Here is a 15658-nt window from a genome sequence, read left to right on the forward strand (position 1 = left end):
CTGTTGGAAAATGAAATCTGCATCTCCATAAAGTTGGTCAGCAGCAGGAAGCATGAAGTGCTCTAAAACTTTCTGGTAGACGGCTGCGTTGACCTTGGACCTCAGAAAACACAGTGGACCAACACCAGCAGATGACATGGCACCCCAAACCATCACTGACTGTGGAAACTTTACACTGGACTTCAAGCAATGTGGATTCTGTGCTTCTCCTCTCTTCCTCCAGACTCTGGGACCTTGATTTCCAAAAGAAAACTTTCATCACTGAACATAACTTTGGACCACTCAGCAGCGGTCCAGTCCTTTTTGTCTTTAGCCCAGGCGAGACACTTCTGACACTGTGTCTTGTTCAAGAGTGGCTTGACACAAGGAATGCGACAGCTGAAAGCCATGTCTCGCATACGTCTGTGCGTGGTGGTTCTTGAAGCACTGACTCCAGCTGCAGTCCACATTTTTGAATGGGTTTTGTTTCACAATCCTCTCCAGGGTGCGGTTATCCCTATTGCTTGTACACTTTTTTCTACCACATCTTTTCCTTCCCTTCGCCTCTCTATTAATGTGCTTGGACACAGAGCTCTGTGAACAGCCAGCCTCTTTAGCAATTACCTTTTGTGTCTTGCCCTCCCTGTGCACGGTGTCAATGGTCGTCTTTTGGACAGCTGTCAAGTCAGCAGTCTTCCCCATGATTGTGTAGCCTACAGGACTAGACTGAGAGACCATTTAAAGGCCTTTGCAGGTGTTTTGAGTTAATTAGCTGATTAGAGTGTGGCACCAGGTGTCTTCAATATTGAACCTTTTCACAATATTCTAATTTTCTGAGATACTGATTTTGGGGTTTTCATTAGTTGTCAGTTATAATCATCAAAATTAAAAGGAATGAACACTTGAAATATATCAGTCTGTGTGGAATGAATGCATACATTATACAAGTTTCACTTTTTGAATGGAATTACTGAAATAAATCAACTTTTTGATGATATTCTAATTACATGACCAGCACCTGTAGTACATATGTATTTTCATAACTTTGATTATCTGTTTACAACAAGACATATCTCTGTGTGTGGCTGCTTCCTAACCAGCTTTGGTCATTAAAATGTTCTGGAAACCAATAATGGAAATGTAACCAAGTACTGTACTGTACTTGACTACAAATTTGAGGTACTTACTTGAGCGTTTCCAGTGTCTGTTTTTACTGCACTGCATTTATTTAACAGCTTTAGTTTTCAAATTAGTATAATTTTGTGTTTAAACATTAAACAACAACAAAAATGCAGGCAATGTAATGCAGCACTGCCTGACCCTGTTTAATACTTATGCTTACCAACTCAACCCGTGGTGTGTTTCTCCTCTTCAGGGACTCCCATCAACAAACGGCCTGTGCTGGGCTACAGGAACTTGAACCTGTTCAAGCTCTACAGGCTGGTGCACAAACTAGGAGGCTTCGACAATGTGAGTGTCACTCTGACAGCGATTACTCCTCTACTTTAGTTTCATTTCGGTCACACTTGTCTCGTTCGATGTTGACTGACTCTGGATCTGTCTTCATCCTGTGTCCACATTTGAGCAGATTGAAAGCGGCTCCGTTTGGAAGCAAGTCTATCAGGATCTGGGAATCCCTGTGCTCAACTCAGCCGCTGGCTACAATGTCAAATGTGCTTACCGCAAGTACGTACAGACGCTGCCTCTACAGCTCCTCAAAGCTTTTGACTCTGTCCGACAGAGTCAAAAGCTTTGAGGAGCTGGATGTTTTTCACCAAGACCGACACGCAGTTTGTAGTCTGTTTGACGTTCCATCTGGACGTCTTTAGTACTGCTGTTACCACTTATTTTTCAAGTAAACTCCTCAAGAATACATTAAGCTCCTAGCTTTGCAAGAATTGCTTGCCAGGTGTGATGGTGTGTGTACATCTTTGAATGGAGCAGTAGAATTAGACTTCCTTGATATATTGATGAGGACTCTTTTATCATCCAGGTACTTGTATGGATTTGAGGAATACTGCACCTCCACCGCCATCACCTTCAGGATGGACCTCCCTTTGAAGCAGGTACCCAAAGGGGAGGTGAAGCCTGAGGGGGAGGCAGGAGGAGCAGCGGCTGCATCGTCCAGCTCAGAAGAGCAGAAACCCCAAGTGGATGGAGAACCTTGTAGCACACAGCCTTTAGTCTGCAAGGTACAGTCTGATTTAAATCTTTGTCCTTTTTGTCTTATGTTGGGTAGATGTATGATAGATTAATTGCTCCAGACCTCCCATGTACGTTTATAATAAAAGCATCCTTCTCTTACAGGATGAGAAACCCGATTTGACCCAAAGCCAAATGGAGTCTGAACCATCAAAAACCGAGGGAAAGGACAGCGGAAATGACAACGATGACGAGGAAGATGGTCCCCTCAAGGGAGACGCAGATGAGGGGTCGTCGACGGCCCGCCTCGGAGCAGAGAGCGTGAAGCAGGAGCCTGATGAGGAGCAGGAGAGCAAGGACAACTCTGGGTAGGTGGTCTGAAAGGATGCTCCCTTCCACCAGGGTGGTAACAAAAACAAAAACAAAAACTCCTCATGGCACAAACACAAGCTCCATGCAGGGCTTCTGCATGGTGACACTGTGTTAATAATTAATTTGACCTTAAGTACCTAAGAACTTTAAAGGTTAATCCAGTCATGAGAACCTGAGGCATTCACTTTCCTTGGTGGCAGTAAAAACCTAAAAGACCATTAGCAGACGAGGACTCTTCTGATGTTAATGACACTAATACCGAGTATACCCACAATCCACCTCTACCTGCTAACCAGAGAGAGGAAAGCTCTCCTCTTTCTCTCTTCTAACTCAACTCTCTACTACTGCTCTCTGTGCTGTTATTGTTTCTCGTGGCATAGTCGGCATCAGCTGGCAGACATATCTTAGAGCACCAAAGCCTGACTGCTACCTTTCACCTGGCATGTCATGCTGTGCTCTCTCTCTCTCTCTCTCTCTCTCTCTCTCTCTCTCTCTCTCTCTCTCTCTCTCTCTCTCTCTCTCTCTCTCTCTCTCGCTCTCTCTCTCTCTCTCTCTCTCTCCCCCCCCCCACTCTGGCTGGTATTGTTTGACCAGCCTCCCTCACTCAGCACACACAACATGGCTGTGCTCATCTCAATTTCTGCCCTTTCCTGATCTCTATCTCTGTCTCCCTGCCCCCCTCTCTCTGTCTTTTCTCTCATTTTTTTTTTGGCTTTTTGATGTTCAGCTTTATTAAATGTTCCATGTGTGTGAGTGTTGTCACAGATGCATTAGCACACTAGACGCAAAATAGCGAGGCTGTAAACTTTTTAAAAAGTGAATTTCACTGAAAATGTTTGTTCTGGGCAGTTGAATGGTTTGGTCTTAGTTAGATGCCTTTCTCCCTGTTGTTTCCAGTCCAAAGCATGTAGATCAGTGCACTCTGTCTGGTTTAGACTTGTGTTTGTTCAGCCTCCAGTTTGACACTCAAGTTAAGGTTGTTTTGGCTGCTGGGGACAGGCTAGAAAACGCTGCAACAAAAAAGTTCACAACTTTAGGATGTTCTGATTGTACACTGTTGCTTCTAGTATCCCTCTCTCTCTCTAGTTTCACCCACAGCTTGGGCACACTGCAGTACAATCATGCAGATTACCATCATATGTGGACTTTCTATCAATAAAGAGGTTCCCTCATCCTTTGGCTTTGTCGTGATCAGTGGTCCTCGCAGATTATGTGGTAGTGTGAGGGTTTACAGATTCACACAGCAGACATCCCACAGGCTGATCTGAGCTTTCCTGATGATATCAAACCTGGTCTAAGCGTTTACAACCCGTAATCTGGATGGGACCTGTAGGTTGTGTACAGATCAAGTTTTCATTCCAGCAGCAGAGGCCGTGAGTAGCCTGTGAGAGTTAGTTAGCAGTGAGCTTAAATGGGAATATTATGTTTTAATTTCTATTAATGAGAGCAATTAATTACATAAAGGGAAATTCTTGTTCTACACTCATTATAAAGTAACTGCCTAAGTGGTGTTTACCTTTTTTACCTCATGATGAAGCCTACTCAGCCTCTCTATTAAAAAAGTCCAAAGCGCACTTGGACTCTCGAGTCTCTTTGTTTGTTTCAGACTATAATTATGCACATTGACTGACGTTGATTTGTGCAGGTTTTGTGGAAAATAGAAGTTCTGACTTCAGTGAAGCATTTGGGTTGTTTAGGGCTGCAACTAAGAGTTGTTTTCATTATTGATTAATCTGCTGGTTATGTTTTGATCGCTTGGTCTATAATACATCAGGAAACGGTGAAAAGGGGTATGTCATCAAATGTCTTTTTTGTCCAACCAACCATCCAGTCCCCCAATGTATTCAATTCACTGTTATGCAAGAAAAACGTGCAAATTTTCACATGGAAACCTACAAATGTTTGGATTATTTTTTCATTGATTTCAACCACAAATTATTTTCTGTCTCTTGGCTCATTGAGTATTCAACAAATGGTTGCAGCTCTAAATGTGCTATATCGCAGTGTTTTATACCCTATCTGTGCTTGTGTTTGTGTTTCGCAAACCACATTTATCACTGAGGGGTGGAAAATGTCTATGAAATTGATTACGTGCAGAGTGTTTTTAAAATCAGTTGTTCCTTGAAGTCGGGTGTGTCTTAGGGCGGTAACAGTTTCTTCGGTTGTCAAGCTTGGACCGCTGCACAAAGAAAGTGCATCCGTTCTTCATTGAGGTTTGTTGAAAATTAGCTGTCAGCAGAAAGCACATGCTCTGAGCAGTTACGTGTGAGAGGGATTGTCTGTGTTGTAGCTCTTCTTTGTGGCAGCAGACCAAATTGGATCTGGTAGCCGTGCTTCCTCCCAACGCTGCAGTCTCGCTTTAAGTTGCTGCGCTGCCTGCCAAGTTGTGCTTTGCCGTGCTAACCCGCCCCTGTGGCTCCTGTGGCCCCTGCGCCTAAACCACTTACTGGCACTCCTGCACCCCTGTATACCCTCCAGCTTCGACATCTCCTGATTGTTTCCCACTAGCTCCCCCTTGTGGCTGCTTTGTTTCTTACAGCGTGTGTGTGAATGAGAATTTCAAGTGTGTTGTTGTGTGTGGATATAGGGTTAGATAGCCTAACAGTAGTGTTATTTCCCATGCAAGATGATTGATTTTTGCCATGAAAGAATGATGTTTTATTTACTGAAACACTCCATGTACTGTTCTTTGACTGGCTTACTGTAAATTATTCAGTTGTTTATACTGCAGTTTGCTGTGGGTTACACTGGACAAGTGTTAAGGCAGGACAAAAATGGGAAGCTTATGTTTCTCTTTAGGTAGGGGCCTAGAGTTGTAATGGGACAGAGGCGGCAAGGGTGGAGCAAATTATTTAGAAAACAGGCTTCCTAGCAGCAGGCGGTGAGTTGGGTGGATGGGTGTGGGTGGGGTTCTGTGGTGTTCAATGGGGCAGCCTAGGGCCAGGAAGTGCTGAACTGTTTTTCTTGCAGGGATGACAGCAGTCAGGAGGGGGAGGAAGGGGAGGAGTTTGAGTGTTACCCCCCGGGGATGAAGGTGCAGGTGAGGTATGGGCGAGGCCGCAATCTGAAGACGTACGAGGCCACTGTGAAAGAGGCAGACGTGGAGGGGGGAGAGGTGCTCTACCTGGTGCACTACTGTGGCTGGAACGTCAGGTAAGACAGGACCTGGGGAGAAATCACCTAACGTCTATATTCACCCTAAAAGAAAATTAAAAAAAATACATCTCCTAACCTTCAATTCAGCTCAAGGGATTGCCTCTACATTGGTATCCCCACAGCAGTAACAGATAACATCCTTTCCTCACAATTCTGCTTCACCTGCTCCAGTCCCATTGTCAGTACTCTGATTATGGAGAACACTGGGCCATCTAGTGGCAGAAACAGAATTGAGTATTGGGTTGCTGTGGATCATTCCTCAGCTTCCCTCACTCAGTTTTGACTGAATCCCCTGTCTGTCTGTCCCCCAGCTGTCTGTCTCTCTACAAAATCTACAGACAGGCTGAATTTGAACCAGTTTTACTCTGGAAATAGCCAACCAGTGGTTTTGGTTAAACTATTTTTAGATCCTACAATGTGAAATTTTAATGTGAGCTACCCTTTGGATCTCTGAAAGGCCAATCTAAGTGCTGCTACACTCACCTCTACCTCTCAACCCTCTCCCCCCCTCCCCAGTGGGTCAGGGTTAATGCAGTGTTAAGTAGAGTGTTAGGGTACCATGACACAGAGGTTAACTAGTGCAATCAGCATTTCATTGTCTCAATGTTGTTGTGTGGTCCTCTAGCACTCTATAAAAGACAGTGGGATGTTCTCTGCATTGTGTCTGTCGTGTGCGATGTCGTGAAACTTTTCATTTTCCTCATACGACCCAAGTAGCACCTTTGGTACTGTTGGAACTTTGTTGAATATGATTTGTGTGGTGGTCGGTGTTAATATTGTTTCTTTCTTCATCGTAAAGGTTTGTCTTTTTCCACATAATACCATGGGATTTCTTCCTTTGCTGTTGAGGCTTATTGTGTCACAGCAACATGTTGGGGTCAGACAGTAGAGGTGTCTGTGTGGTGGGTGGTGTGAGAGGATATTTCTTAGCTGCTTTCAAAGTTCTGAATGATTAAATTGTCTCTTGTCTTTGTACTTGATTTTTAGATATGATGAATGGATCAAAGCAGACAAGATTGTGCGTCCTGCCAATAAGAACGTACCAAAAATAAAGCACCGCAAAAAAATAAAGGTACGAGTTTGGAGAGTGGTAACTTTTCATCTTCCAACGTGGTTTGATTTGTCATGAAGTGAATCACTTACTGTGTTGAATTCTGACAGAACAAAGCTGAGAGGGAGCGAGACAGGTTGGAGAGGCTGAATGACAGGGAAGTCCTCGGCCCTTCGTCCAACACTGACCGCGTCCCACGCTCCAAGTGTGGCCTGAGTCAGGATGTCTTTTCCAAGATGGACGAGGGTGAGGACAAAGGGACTCAGCAGTCTCCAGTCAAGTCTATAGAAATTACTTCTATCCTCAATGGCCTGCAAGGTAGCAACACTCAATAGCCTGTAGTCCTCATGCACACTTACAGCAGATCAGGATCAGTTTGACTCTGAAGTGGTTTATGTATGCCTGTTGATATCCTGCAGAAACTAACACGAGTTCTGTCTTGTTTGCCTCAAGCCTCTGAGATGTCCACAGACGAAAGTGAGCACGAGGATGAGGAGGGAGAGCATACGGAAGAGGATCGCCCAGGTTGCAGAGGCAGCCCCAGAAAGGCCCTGCCAGATGCCCCGGAAACATCAGAGCGCTGGGAGAGCGGGGCCCCTCCTGAAGAATCCAGACCTTCTCCAGTCTCAGGAAAGAACCAGGATTTAGTCAGTGCAGAGAGCGCAGACGCTGGGAAGCGCAGAGGCCAACTGGAGTTAGAGGGAGAGGCGAGCACAAGGAAAAGGAAATCTGACAGTGCAGCAGAGAGGACCCCGAAAGGCCAATCCAAGGCTAAGACCAGGAACACCAGGAGTGCTGACTGGTTGCCTGGAGGCTCACCCAGGAAACTGGAGGAGAGAGCGGCTGGTCCAGGGCAGGAGAGGGGGGCCTCGTCCAGCAGCAGTTCAGATGATGAGGGTGCAGCACTGGCCGAGTCCCAGGCGGAAGAAAGTGAGCGAAGCCGGACAAAAACCAAAGGTTCCCCTTCCAAGAAATACAACGGGATGAAGGAGAAGACCAAAACTGGCAGACAAGCTGGCTTCTGGGAGATGCCTGAAAAGAGGGCCAAATTGTCTGGGAATACAGAGGAGAGGCCAGCTGTCCGCTCGAAGGGCCAAAAGGATGTGTGGTCCAGCATCCAGGCCCAGTGGCCTAAGAAGACTCTCAAAGAGTTGTTCTCTGACTCGGACACAGAGGCCAATTCTCCTCCTCCACCTGTACCCTTGTGTCTGGAGGAGCCGAGTGCCGAACAGGATGCTGGACCCGAGGACGAGGCCTCAGAGGAGCAGATGGAGAATGACAAACTACAGGAGTTTCCGAGCAGTGGCAGTAACTCTGTACTCAACACACCGCCTACAACGCCCGAGTCCCCCTCAGGAGGAGGCAGTGCTGTGGAAGAGTCAGGTCAAGTGCAGCCTTCCTCCCCGCCGCCGTCCGCACCACCCGTATTGCCTTCAGAGCCGGTTTCTGACGCTCTTCCCCCAGTACCCATACAGGAGGAAGTGGCAGGTGGGCGCAGTGAGACAGACAGTAGCACGGTGGAGGTGGAGAGTCTGGGCGGGGAGCTGCAAGACCTCCCTCAGGATGACGGGGCAGGTTCCCCCTCAAAGGTATTTGACGTCAGCCTCTCCTGCAACAGCAGCAGCAGCAGCGGCAGCCTAGAGCTGAGCAGCAGCAGCCAACAGGACAGTGAGCAGAAGTCCAAAGGTACAAATAATAACCAGTCTACTATACCAGATCTTTTTTTTCATTTTCCTCTCAGATGGAAAACAAAAGAAGTACACGTCGACAACACATTTGACAGTCTGCCTGTTCCCTCACCATCTTCTTGCATTTCCTTTGTAGCGTCTGTGAGTCAGAAGCGGCAGAAAGAATCACAGACAGGTGGAGCCTCAAAGAAACACAAGCCAAACCGCAAGAGCCTAGGAGTGCCTCCCAAAAAGAATAGGAAAACAGGTAAGGAGAGCTGTAGATCGAATTGCTGACACCGTGCTAGCGTTCCCATTTCAAGCCAGCAATACTTTCATGAGCCATAGAATGTCTATTTAATATTCCTCGTATTTTGACATTAAATTACAGATTTCAGGTGGGGAAAGGGAAGTGAGATTTTGTGTGATCATCGTGAGATTTTGTGTGATCATCGTTCACCCCCCCCCCCCCCATATCTCTGCTGTCTTCTGTCCTCCAGCCAACAGCAGTGACAGTGAAGACCAGTCTGTTGTTGAGAGCACTGCCAAATCAACTGCCTCTAAGAACATTGCGTCAGACGTGAAGGCTGCCATTTCGCCCAAGTGTCACGGACGATCTCCCCCTTCGAGCCATAAGTACCACAAGCAGGGTGACGCTGACCACAGCCAGCACCGAGACCACCATGGAAGATCGCCACGCGTGTACAAGTGGAGTTTCCAGATGTGTAAGTGTCAGGCATTGAACTAATTTGTAACTATAACTAATTTGATTTAAAGATTTAAAGTTTATTAACTTTTTTGTGATTTTGGTGAACTGATTCTTTAACAACATTTGTTTTTAAATTTTATTTGTATATTTGAAGCTTCCTATATGTTTATGTCAACAACTCTGACACACCTGTGTCTAACACCTAAAATGCGTTATTTACGTTCCCACTTAGCTGACCTGGAAAAGATGAGCAGCCTGGAGAGGATTTCGTTTCTTCAGGAGAAGCTGCAGGACATCAGGAACCACTACCTCTCCCTCAAGTCTGAGGTGGCCTCTATTGACAGACGACGAAAACGCATGAAGAAGAAGGAGCGGGAAAGTGAGTCAATGATTCCATCCATTCTTATGTTTGTGTGTAAAGTTCCTCTTAAATTCTTAGTAACTACCAACTCATTTCAAACTCATAGTTTATTAAACTTAGTTGCGACCATTAAAAGCTAAAAAATACCTTAACAATGTGTAGGAAATATCTTTAGCACTGTTCAATCAAAAGCAATTAACTATATAATCAGAAAGTCACTGTAACATCACAAGCTGTAATAAAATTTACAGAAATTACAGTTGTAGCATAAATTAAGCTGAACCGCTTGTTATAATATGTATTACTCTACTGTATTTAAATATGATACATCGAGAAATAACTGTAACGTTTTACATGTATGTTGTATTATTTTTTGATAAATTAACCTTAATTATACAGCATATCATCTAGCGTCAGGTCAGATGTGTATATTCCTTTTCTCTTAACTCTAAAAGCTCCGGTTATCTTTGTTGGACAGTTCTTCTATGCAACAGTTGCTCCTGATAGTTACTGGGTGTAAATATTTAGTAACTGCTAATCTCTTTGTAAGAGCTAGTTTGTGCGGAGCAGCCCATGTTAATTTAGTGATGCGTAAATCTCTGCCTTCATGGTAATTAGGCTACTGTACATTGTACCCAAACTGACCATAACCACGTCCTGTCTCTGTTCTGTAGGCACAGTGGCTGCTTCCTCTTCATCCTCCTCCTCCTCCTCCTCCCCGTCCTCCAGCTCGCTGACTGCGGCAGTCATGCTGACACTGGCCGAACCTCCGGTGTCATCCTCATCCTCCTCTTCTCAGAACTCTGGGGTATCAGTGGAGTGCAGGTGACAGGACGAACCAGCAAAAAGCCACCGCACTAAGCACTTAACCAGCACCCCGGGGTCACCGCCCCATTCCCCTCCAACAGGACAGAGAAGTCAACCTACATACTGTAACTGGGGCACAAAAAACCAGACCAGAGACAAAAAAACAAAACAAGAAACAAGCACTATTTTCTATTGACAACTGTTTCCTTGGCAAGCTAATGGCACTTAAGTGCACTTTTATGAAGATGTGTAGGGGGGAAGAAATTTGTCAACAAAAAAAAGAATTGTCTTTTGCGCTCTCCTTAATTGAACATTTATAAGAATTGTTTTTGCAAGCAATAATTGTCTCCATTTGATAAAGCTGTATTGGTAAGGGATGGTTTCCAGTGAAGACCCCTCCGTGCTCTGTCCTCGTAGCTCAACACGGTGGAGCCTGTGCTCGCCATGTTATTATTATTATGGGGAATTCAGAGGAGCACTGCCACATTGGCATTAAGGGTGTAGAAAAAGTAACTTTGCCACGTTTCTCTGTCTAAAAAAAGGCCTTCATGTGGTTACACCTCAAGCGGTTGACGATGCTCTTGATGGATAGGGTTTCAGACCATCATAGGTCCACTGACAGCCTCAGTGGATGCATATGGAATGATACTGTAGTGCCTTTTTGTTCTTTTCTATGGGGCACTTTGAGAAAGACAGCACTTTTTTTTTTCCTGATCCTCTTCTGAAATCAGAGGGTCCGCTGGAATAATGTGTCCCTTACAAAAGACTGAAGAATGCTGAGTGAGTGAGCAGGCAGTGAAGGGCTGAGTCTGACAGATAATGATGGTTTTTAGCAGCGTATGGTAACATTTAAAAGTATAATTGTAAAAGCAGAGAACTCCTATAATGGATCACCTGTAATCTACTACTGAATACTCATCCAGTTTGGGTATTACTGTTACATTTGGCAGTATAAAATGTGCAATGATGGAGGTGGTCAATCCAATGGTTACATTACTTCAGTTCATCAGCCAAAAAACATCTGCTTTATTTTATTATGTTTTCATAATCCTCGCAGTCCCATTGGTCTCCACTGATGATTTGATGGTGCACATCTACAACTGGATCAAGTTCACTTGAAGGCAGCCATAGGAGGTATTTACAGCATGTACTCAGTACTGCAGAACACGTGAATGAAGCTGAATCCCACATTTGCAGTGTTTCAAAATAACATGAAGTTATTTAACTAAGTATATTTTTGCTTCATTAAATAAAGCAACGCATACTTTTGTCATCTCTTTCTAATTTTACTCATGATCAATAATGACATGCCAGCTTCCTCTCATACTCATCCCTACCAAAAATGTTTGGTTCTGTTTCCCGTACTATGATCAGATTAAAGGTAAAGATATTGTAAATGTGCATTTATATCATAAAGTGACGTATGTGTGTACATTTCTGAAGACATCTCCAGTGTTTCCTTTGTATAGGCCCCCTACTGTACGATAACCTGAAGTTACATTTTGTTTGGCACTTGTATGTAATTGTATGCTTTTGTTATACATTTGTATATTGAGAAGTGTTTTGAGTCAAGCTATTTAATATCTTGCACTGTTAATAACATGTACTTTTCTGTACAGACAGCTTTATGGTTTTAACTGTAGTTTGAGTGTAAATACTGAGGGTTACAGCATGTTTGTTCTCCCATTTTGTCTTCATTCTTGTTCTCCTGGATGGACAGTTTTATTTGAGTTCATTTATGTTGTTTTTGTTCTGCCTCTCATCAGTTTCAAGTATTTTTTTTCTTCTTCTTTTTTTTTTTAATTCCATGTTTTGCTTTAGTTTGTATTCTGTTTTGTTTTTCTATAGCTTGTGCTTGCAAGAGAAGAATGGTAGTTTTGGATGTGGCTGAACTATTTTCCAACCTGTACATGGCCTGAAGCTAAAGCTGTATGAACCTGTATATGGAAAATGGTCTGGATCATAGATTAAGAGAAAGTAATGGAGCTTATTGAAAAATGCTCAATAGTATTTATTAGGCTCATCTGATGATGGTCATTGTGTAATTTATTGTAAAAATGTAAGCAAAGCAGAAGCCTCTGTTTGAAATAAATGCCATAGTTTGTGAAGTATTCAGCGTGTCTTTTGCCATCTGTGGTGTAAAGTAACTTTTACTTTACAGTTTTTAGGCATATCTACTTTAGTTTATTATACTTGAAGTAGATTTTGCAGGTATTTTGCAGGTGATACCTTTCTGTTTTTCTTTTTTTTGCACTTTGGTATGTAATTTTCTTTTACTATAAATTATGGCCTGCTTAAATAACTATGAGGCCCTGAAGCTAAATTTTACCTCTCCTGTGACTATAAATCCCTGCGTCTCCCCTCTCTGGGCATACATGGCTGTTGCAGGTTATTTTAGGCATATTTCAGTATTGCCTCAAACCAGTTGTCACACAATGAACCTGGTGCATTAACCAGCTCCCAGTATGTTTTCTCTGGTGAAACAGATAGGGGTGAGTGGGGGGATATTTGGTCATATTTACCCGTCAAAAATACTCCTTATATAGCCCTAAATAATATACAAAGGATACCGTATGGATATGAGGCTTGTAACGTTGTCATTACGCCCTGCGTCATGAGTTACGTACTTCCTCTCTGCGTTTCCTTAGCAGCGTGCTAGCTGCTAGCCAGCTAGCGTGCTGCGTGCATGGATGCGGTGCCCATGAGTAGTTTCAGATATGATGAGCGGTAGGACGAGCGCGGTAATTGCCGGCGTGTGCGGAGCCCTTTTCATCGCATACTGTATTTATTTTGATAGAAAGCGGCGGAGTGACCCTCGCTTCAAGGAAAAGCTACGTGAACGTAAGTGTTTGAGCTGCAGTGAGAAGGGGAAGTTAACTTGTAGCACGGGGAGCACGTTAGCTTCCATGAGGACACTAGCTAACTTAGCTGCAATATCAGAAAAATCTTAATAGAGGTGGTGCTATGCTGTATTTCTTCAGTTACTCACAGTGTAGAGAGTATTAACATTTGCTATAACTTAAGTTTCCCCAGCTAAGTAACGTCGCAGGATAGATAACTGGTGGAAGAACCAGCATGCGGTAGCTTAACTTGTAACCAAGCGTCTCGAGTTGTACAACATCAAACTAAACAGCACTGTCTAAAACCACCTTTGTCTTGCAGGTAGAAGAAAGCAAAATGCTTCTAGTCAGAAGTCTGGACTGGCAAAGGTAGGCCAAATGTTAAACCACCAATTTAAGATGATGTTTGAGTACGGTGGCCTAAATGTGCATTTCTGACACTGTCTTTTTGACTTTGAAGCTACCTGACATGAAGGACGCGGAAGCTGTTCAGAAATTCTTTCTGGAGGAAATCCAGCTGGGAGAGGAGCTCCTGTCACAAGGTTAGCCACATGCCTGTTCACAGTTGATTCAGAAATAAAATTTGTAAACTTGTTTGCCTTATACACCACATAAAGCAATGTTCCTTAAATGTAGCAAATAATAAATACAAACATAAATCATTCTGGAAAAACAACCCTGTACTTCAATTCATGTCTCCATGCACTCTTCTCCTGTAACACTACTTAAAATGTATTCACACAAAGTTTTCAATAGGCAGGTCAGTTGTTTCCTAAAACTAACCTGCACCTCTTTCCATAACTTGCAGACATTTCTTATTTCTAGTTTTCTAAACCTTTTCTAACTGTAAAATAGGTCAATTCGAGAGCGGTGTAGACCACCTGACCAATGCGATTGCAGTATGTGGTCAACCTCAGCAGCTGCTTCAGGTACTCCAGCAGACGCTGCCACCTCCAGTTTTCCAAATGCTGCTCACCAAACTGCCCAGCATCAGCCAGGTGAGGGTTTCCTGCATAACATTTCTGTGTGATGGTTTGCAGAGCATCCTTAATAAACCCCCCAGTTGCTATTTGTGGTCTCTGGGACAAGAAAGGGTGCAAGATCAATCTTAGAATCATCCAAAGCTGAGAGCCACGTGTCAGTAGCTCTTGGCTATTTCACCTCTAAGACAGACTTACAAGTAACAACTGGTTGTGCTCTATATTTGGTGCTGTACACTTTGTGGTGTGACCTCTAAAAGATGTTCTTTTCTGTTTTTCAGCGAATCATCAGTTCTCAGTCTTTAACAGAAGATGATGTTGAATGAAACTGATTGTGTGTGAAATGGAAACATGCAGTCACTATTCCGCAAAGGGATTTGAGGCACTGTTATATATGTGCACATTTTTGGTATGTGTGACTGCAGTTGCGAGCCTGATTGTGACAGAGCTTGATCTTTGGACGTCAGATGACAATAATCGCCCTCTATCATGGCGGTCTGAGGTTAAGAACTTGCTCGAGCTGGCGTTTCTGGGAAACGTTTAAACACATTCCATCTTTCTAATCTTCTTCCCACCAGATCTCATGTATTCTGGCCATCAGTTTATTCTATGTATTTCCCTCAAGTAATGATGCGTTATGTTTGGGGGGGGGGGTGTTATGTCCTAAAAAAATCCCAACAAAGGTATTCAAATGTTTATTTACATATTGCTGCACAGTGATAGACATGTGAAATGTGTGTCTACACTTAACAGAACACTTGTTTGTGGAGTATTGTTTTCTGAAATTTCTTTTCAGTGTTTATTTAAATGTTTTTATATTCTGGTCTTTCATATCTGAATGTATGTTTGTGTGTAACAAAAAATAAATAATGAAAACACCTTTTGGGTTTTGAGTTTCCATTCTCCAGTAGATGGCAGTAGCAATGCACTGGAAAATTTGAAATATGGAGTGCGGATAGTTTGTCTGTTTTGGAAAGATGGAGCGTAATTTTGCTGAATAGGAAGTGTTGCGTGTATGAGTCAAGGATAAAAATTCTTCAGGACTTTCTTTTGATAACACCACAGGAAAAAAAGACGTATCAGAAAGATGTTAAGGAACATGGAAGAAAGAGATGAAATAACATCTTGTAGGACTAAATATAAATGCAAAAAAACCTTAAAGGTGTTATTGAATCCTTGTCACACATTAATTACATACAGTCAGTACCACAACAATTGTGTTTCCAACCAGCATGGTGAAACGAGCTTGTGTCTGTACACGGAGCCACAATGTCTTTATTGTGAATGGCTTTATTGTGCGTGCAGGAGAGCGAAAGTGGAGCAGCTTGTAGGGGAAAGGGAGTAGGTCTGGTTCAAAGTGTGTCTCCTGGAAGACAAATAGAGCTGTAATTATTTTTATCCCCGTCTGCAGCTGTTTTTCTAAGTGCTCTGGCCAGAGCAGCCCAGGCCTTGAGGTTGCCAGGAAACGAGAGCAGGGGGAAAATAGTTTTTCTACATTAGGAATGAAAAATGAAAATTGAACGGCGGCCCAGAAATGTCGAGTGAAGACTAAATGGTAGACAGTGTTCCATTTTCCATGAACTTGTGCTCACTC

General features: G+C 43.5%; 2 protein-coding genes and 1 non-coding gene across 8 annotated transcripts in view; all 3 read left to right on the plus strand.

Annotated features, from left to right (window-relative positions):
• The window catches only part of arid4b (AT-rich interaction domain 4B), a 48021-nt gene extending 35666 nt beyond the window's left edge, over nt 1–12355 (plus strand). For 4 of the 6 annotated variants that reach the window (XM_038737258.1, XM_038737261.1, XM_038737259.1 and 1 more), the window contains exons 13-24: nt 1355–1449; nt 1568–1665; nt 1973–2171; nt 2287–2489; nt 5464–5646; nt 6637–6721; nt 6811–7018; nt 7154–8386; nt 8525–8635; nt 8868–9092; nt 9309–9455; nt 10112–12355. In XM_038737258.1, the coding sequence (XP_038593186.1) occupies nt 1355–1449; nt 1568–1665; nt 1973–2171; nt 2287–2489; nt 5464–5646; nt 6637–6721; nt 6811–7018; nt 7154–8386; nt 8525–8635; nt 8868–9092; nt 9309–9455; nt 10112–10266 (2942 nt within the window). In that variant the 3' untranslated portion in view covers nt 10267–12355. The remainder of the gene's footprint in view (nt 1–1354; nt 1450–1567; nt 1666–1972; nt 2172–2286; nt 2490–5463; nt 5647–6636; nt 6722–6810; nt 7019–7153; nt 8387–8524; nt 8636–8867; nt 9093–9308; nt 9456–10111) is intronic. The other 2 variants (XM_038737262.1, XM_038737263.1) reach the window with 2 other exon arrangements.
• Nucleotides 12356–12904: 549 nt separating this feature from the next.
• Nucleotides 12905–14727, plus strand: tomm20a (translocase of outer mitochondrial membrane 20). Its single transcript, XM_038737269.1, has 5 exons — nt 12905–13085; nt 13407–13453; nt 13545–13626; nt 13940–14082; nt 14346–14727. Exons 1-5 carry the CDS (start codon nt 12962–12964, stop codon nt 14388–14390), a joined length of 441 nt encoding a protein of 146 aa, XP_038593197.1. The 5' UTR covers nt 12905–12961; the 3' UTR covers nt 14391–14727.
• LOC119917754 lies at nt 14124–14258 on the plus strand. The gene has a single exon (XR_005447325.1). It is a non-coding gene; the product is annotated as a small nucleolar RNA SNORA14 (small nucleolar RNA).
• Nucleotides 14728–15658: the final 931 nt, after the last annotated feature.

The sequence above is a fragment of the Micropterus salmoides genome, unplaced genomic scaffold (genome assembly GCF_014851395.1).
Source record: "Micropterus salmoides isolate LMB-PRFRI ecotype aquatic unplaced genomic scaffold, ASM1485139v1 Ms_hic_scaffold_22, whole genome shotgun sequence".
NCBI classification, from domain to species: domain Eukaryota; kingdom Metazoa; phylum Chordata; class Actinopteri; order Centrarchiformes; family Centrarchidae; genus Micropterus; species Micropterus salmoides.

Coding starts and splice junctions, on each gene's coding strand:
- tomm20a (XM_038737269.1), top strand. CDS start 12,962: ATGATGAGCGGTAGGACGAGCGCGGTAATTGCCGGCGTGTGCGGAGCC. Junction 13,627..13,939: donor AGAGGAGCTCCTGTCACAAG/GTTAGCCACATG, acceptor ACTGTAAAATAG/GTCAATTCGAGAGCGGTGTA. Junction 14,083..14,345: donor AACTGCCCAGCATCAGCCAG/GTGAGGGTTTCC, acceptor TCTGTTTTTCAG/CGAATCATCAGTTCTCAGTC.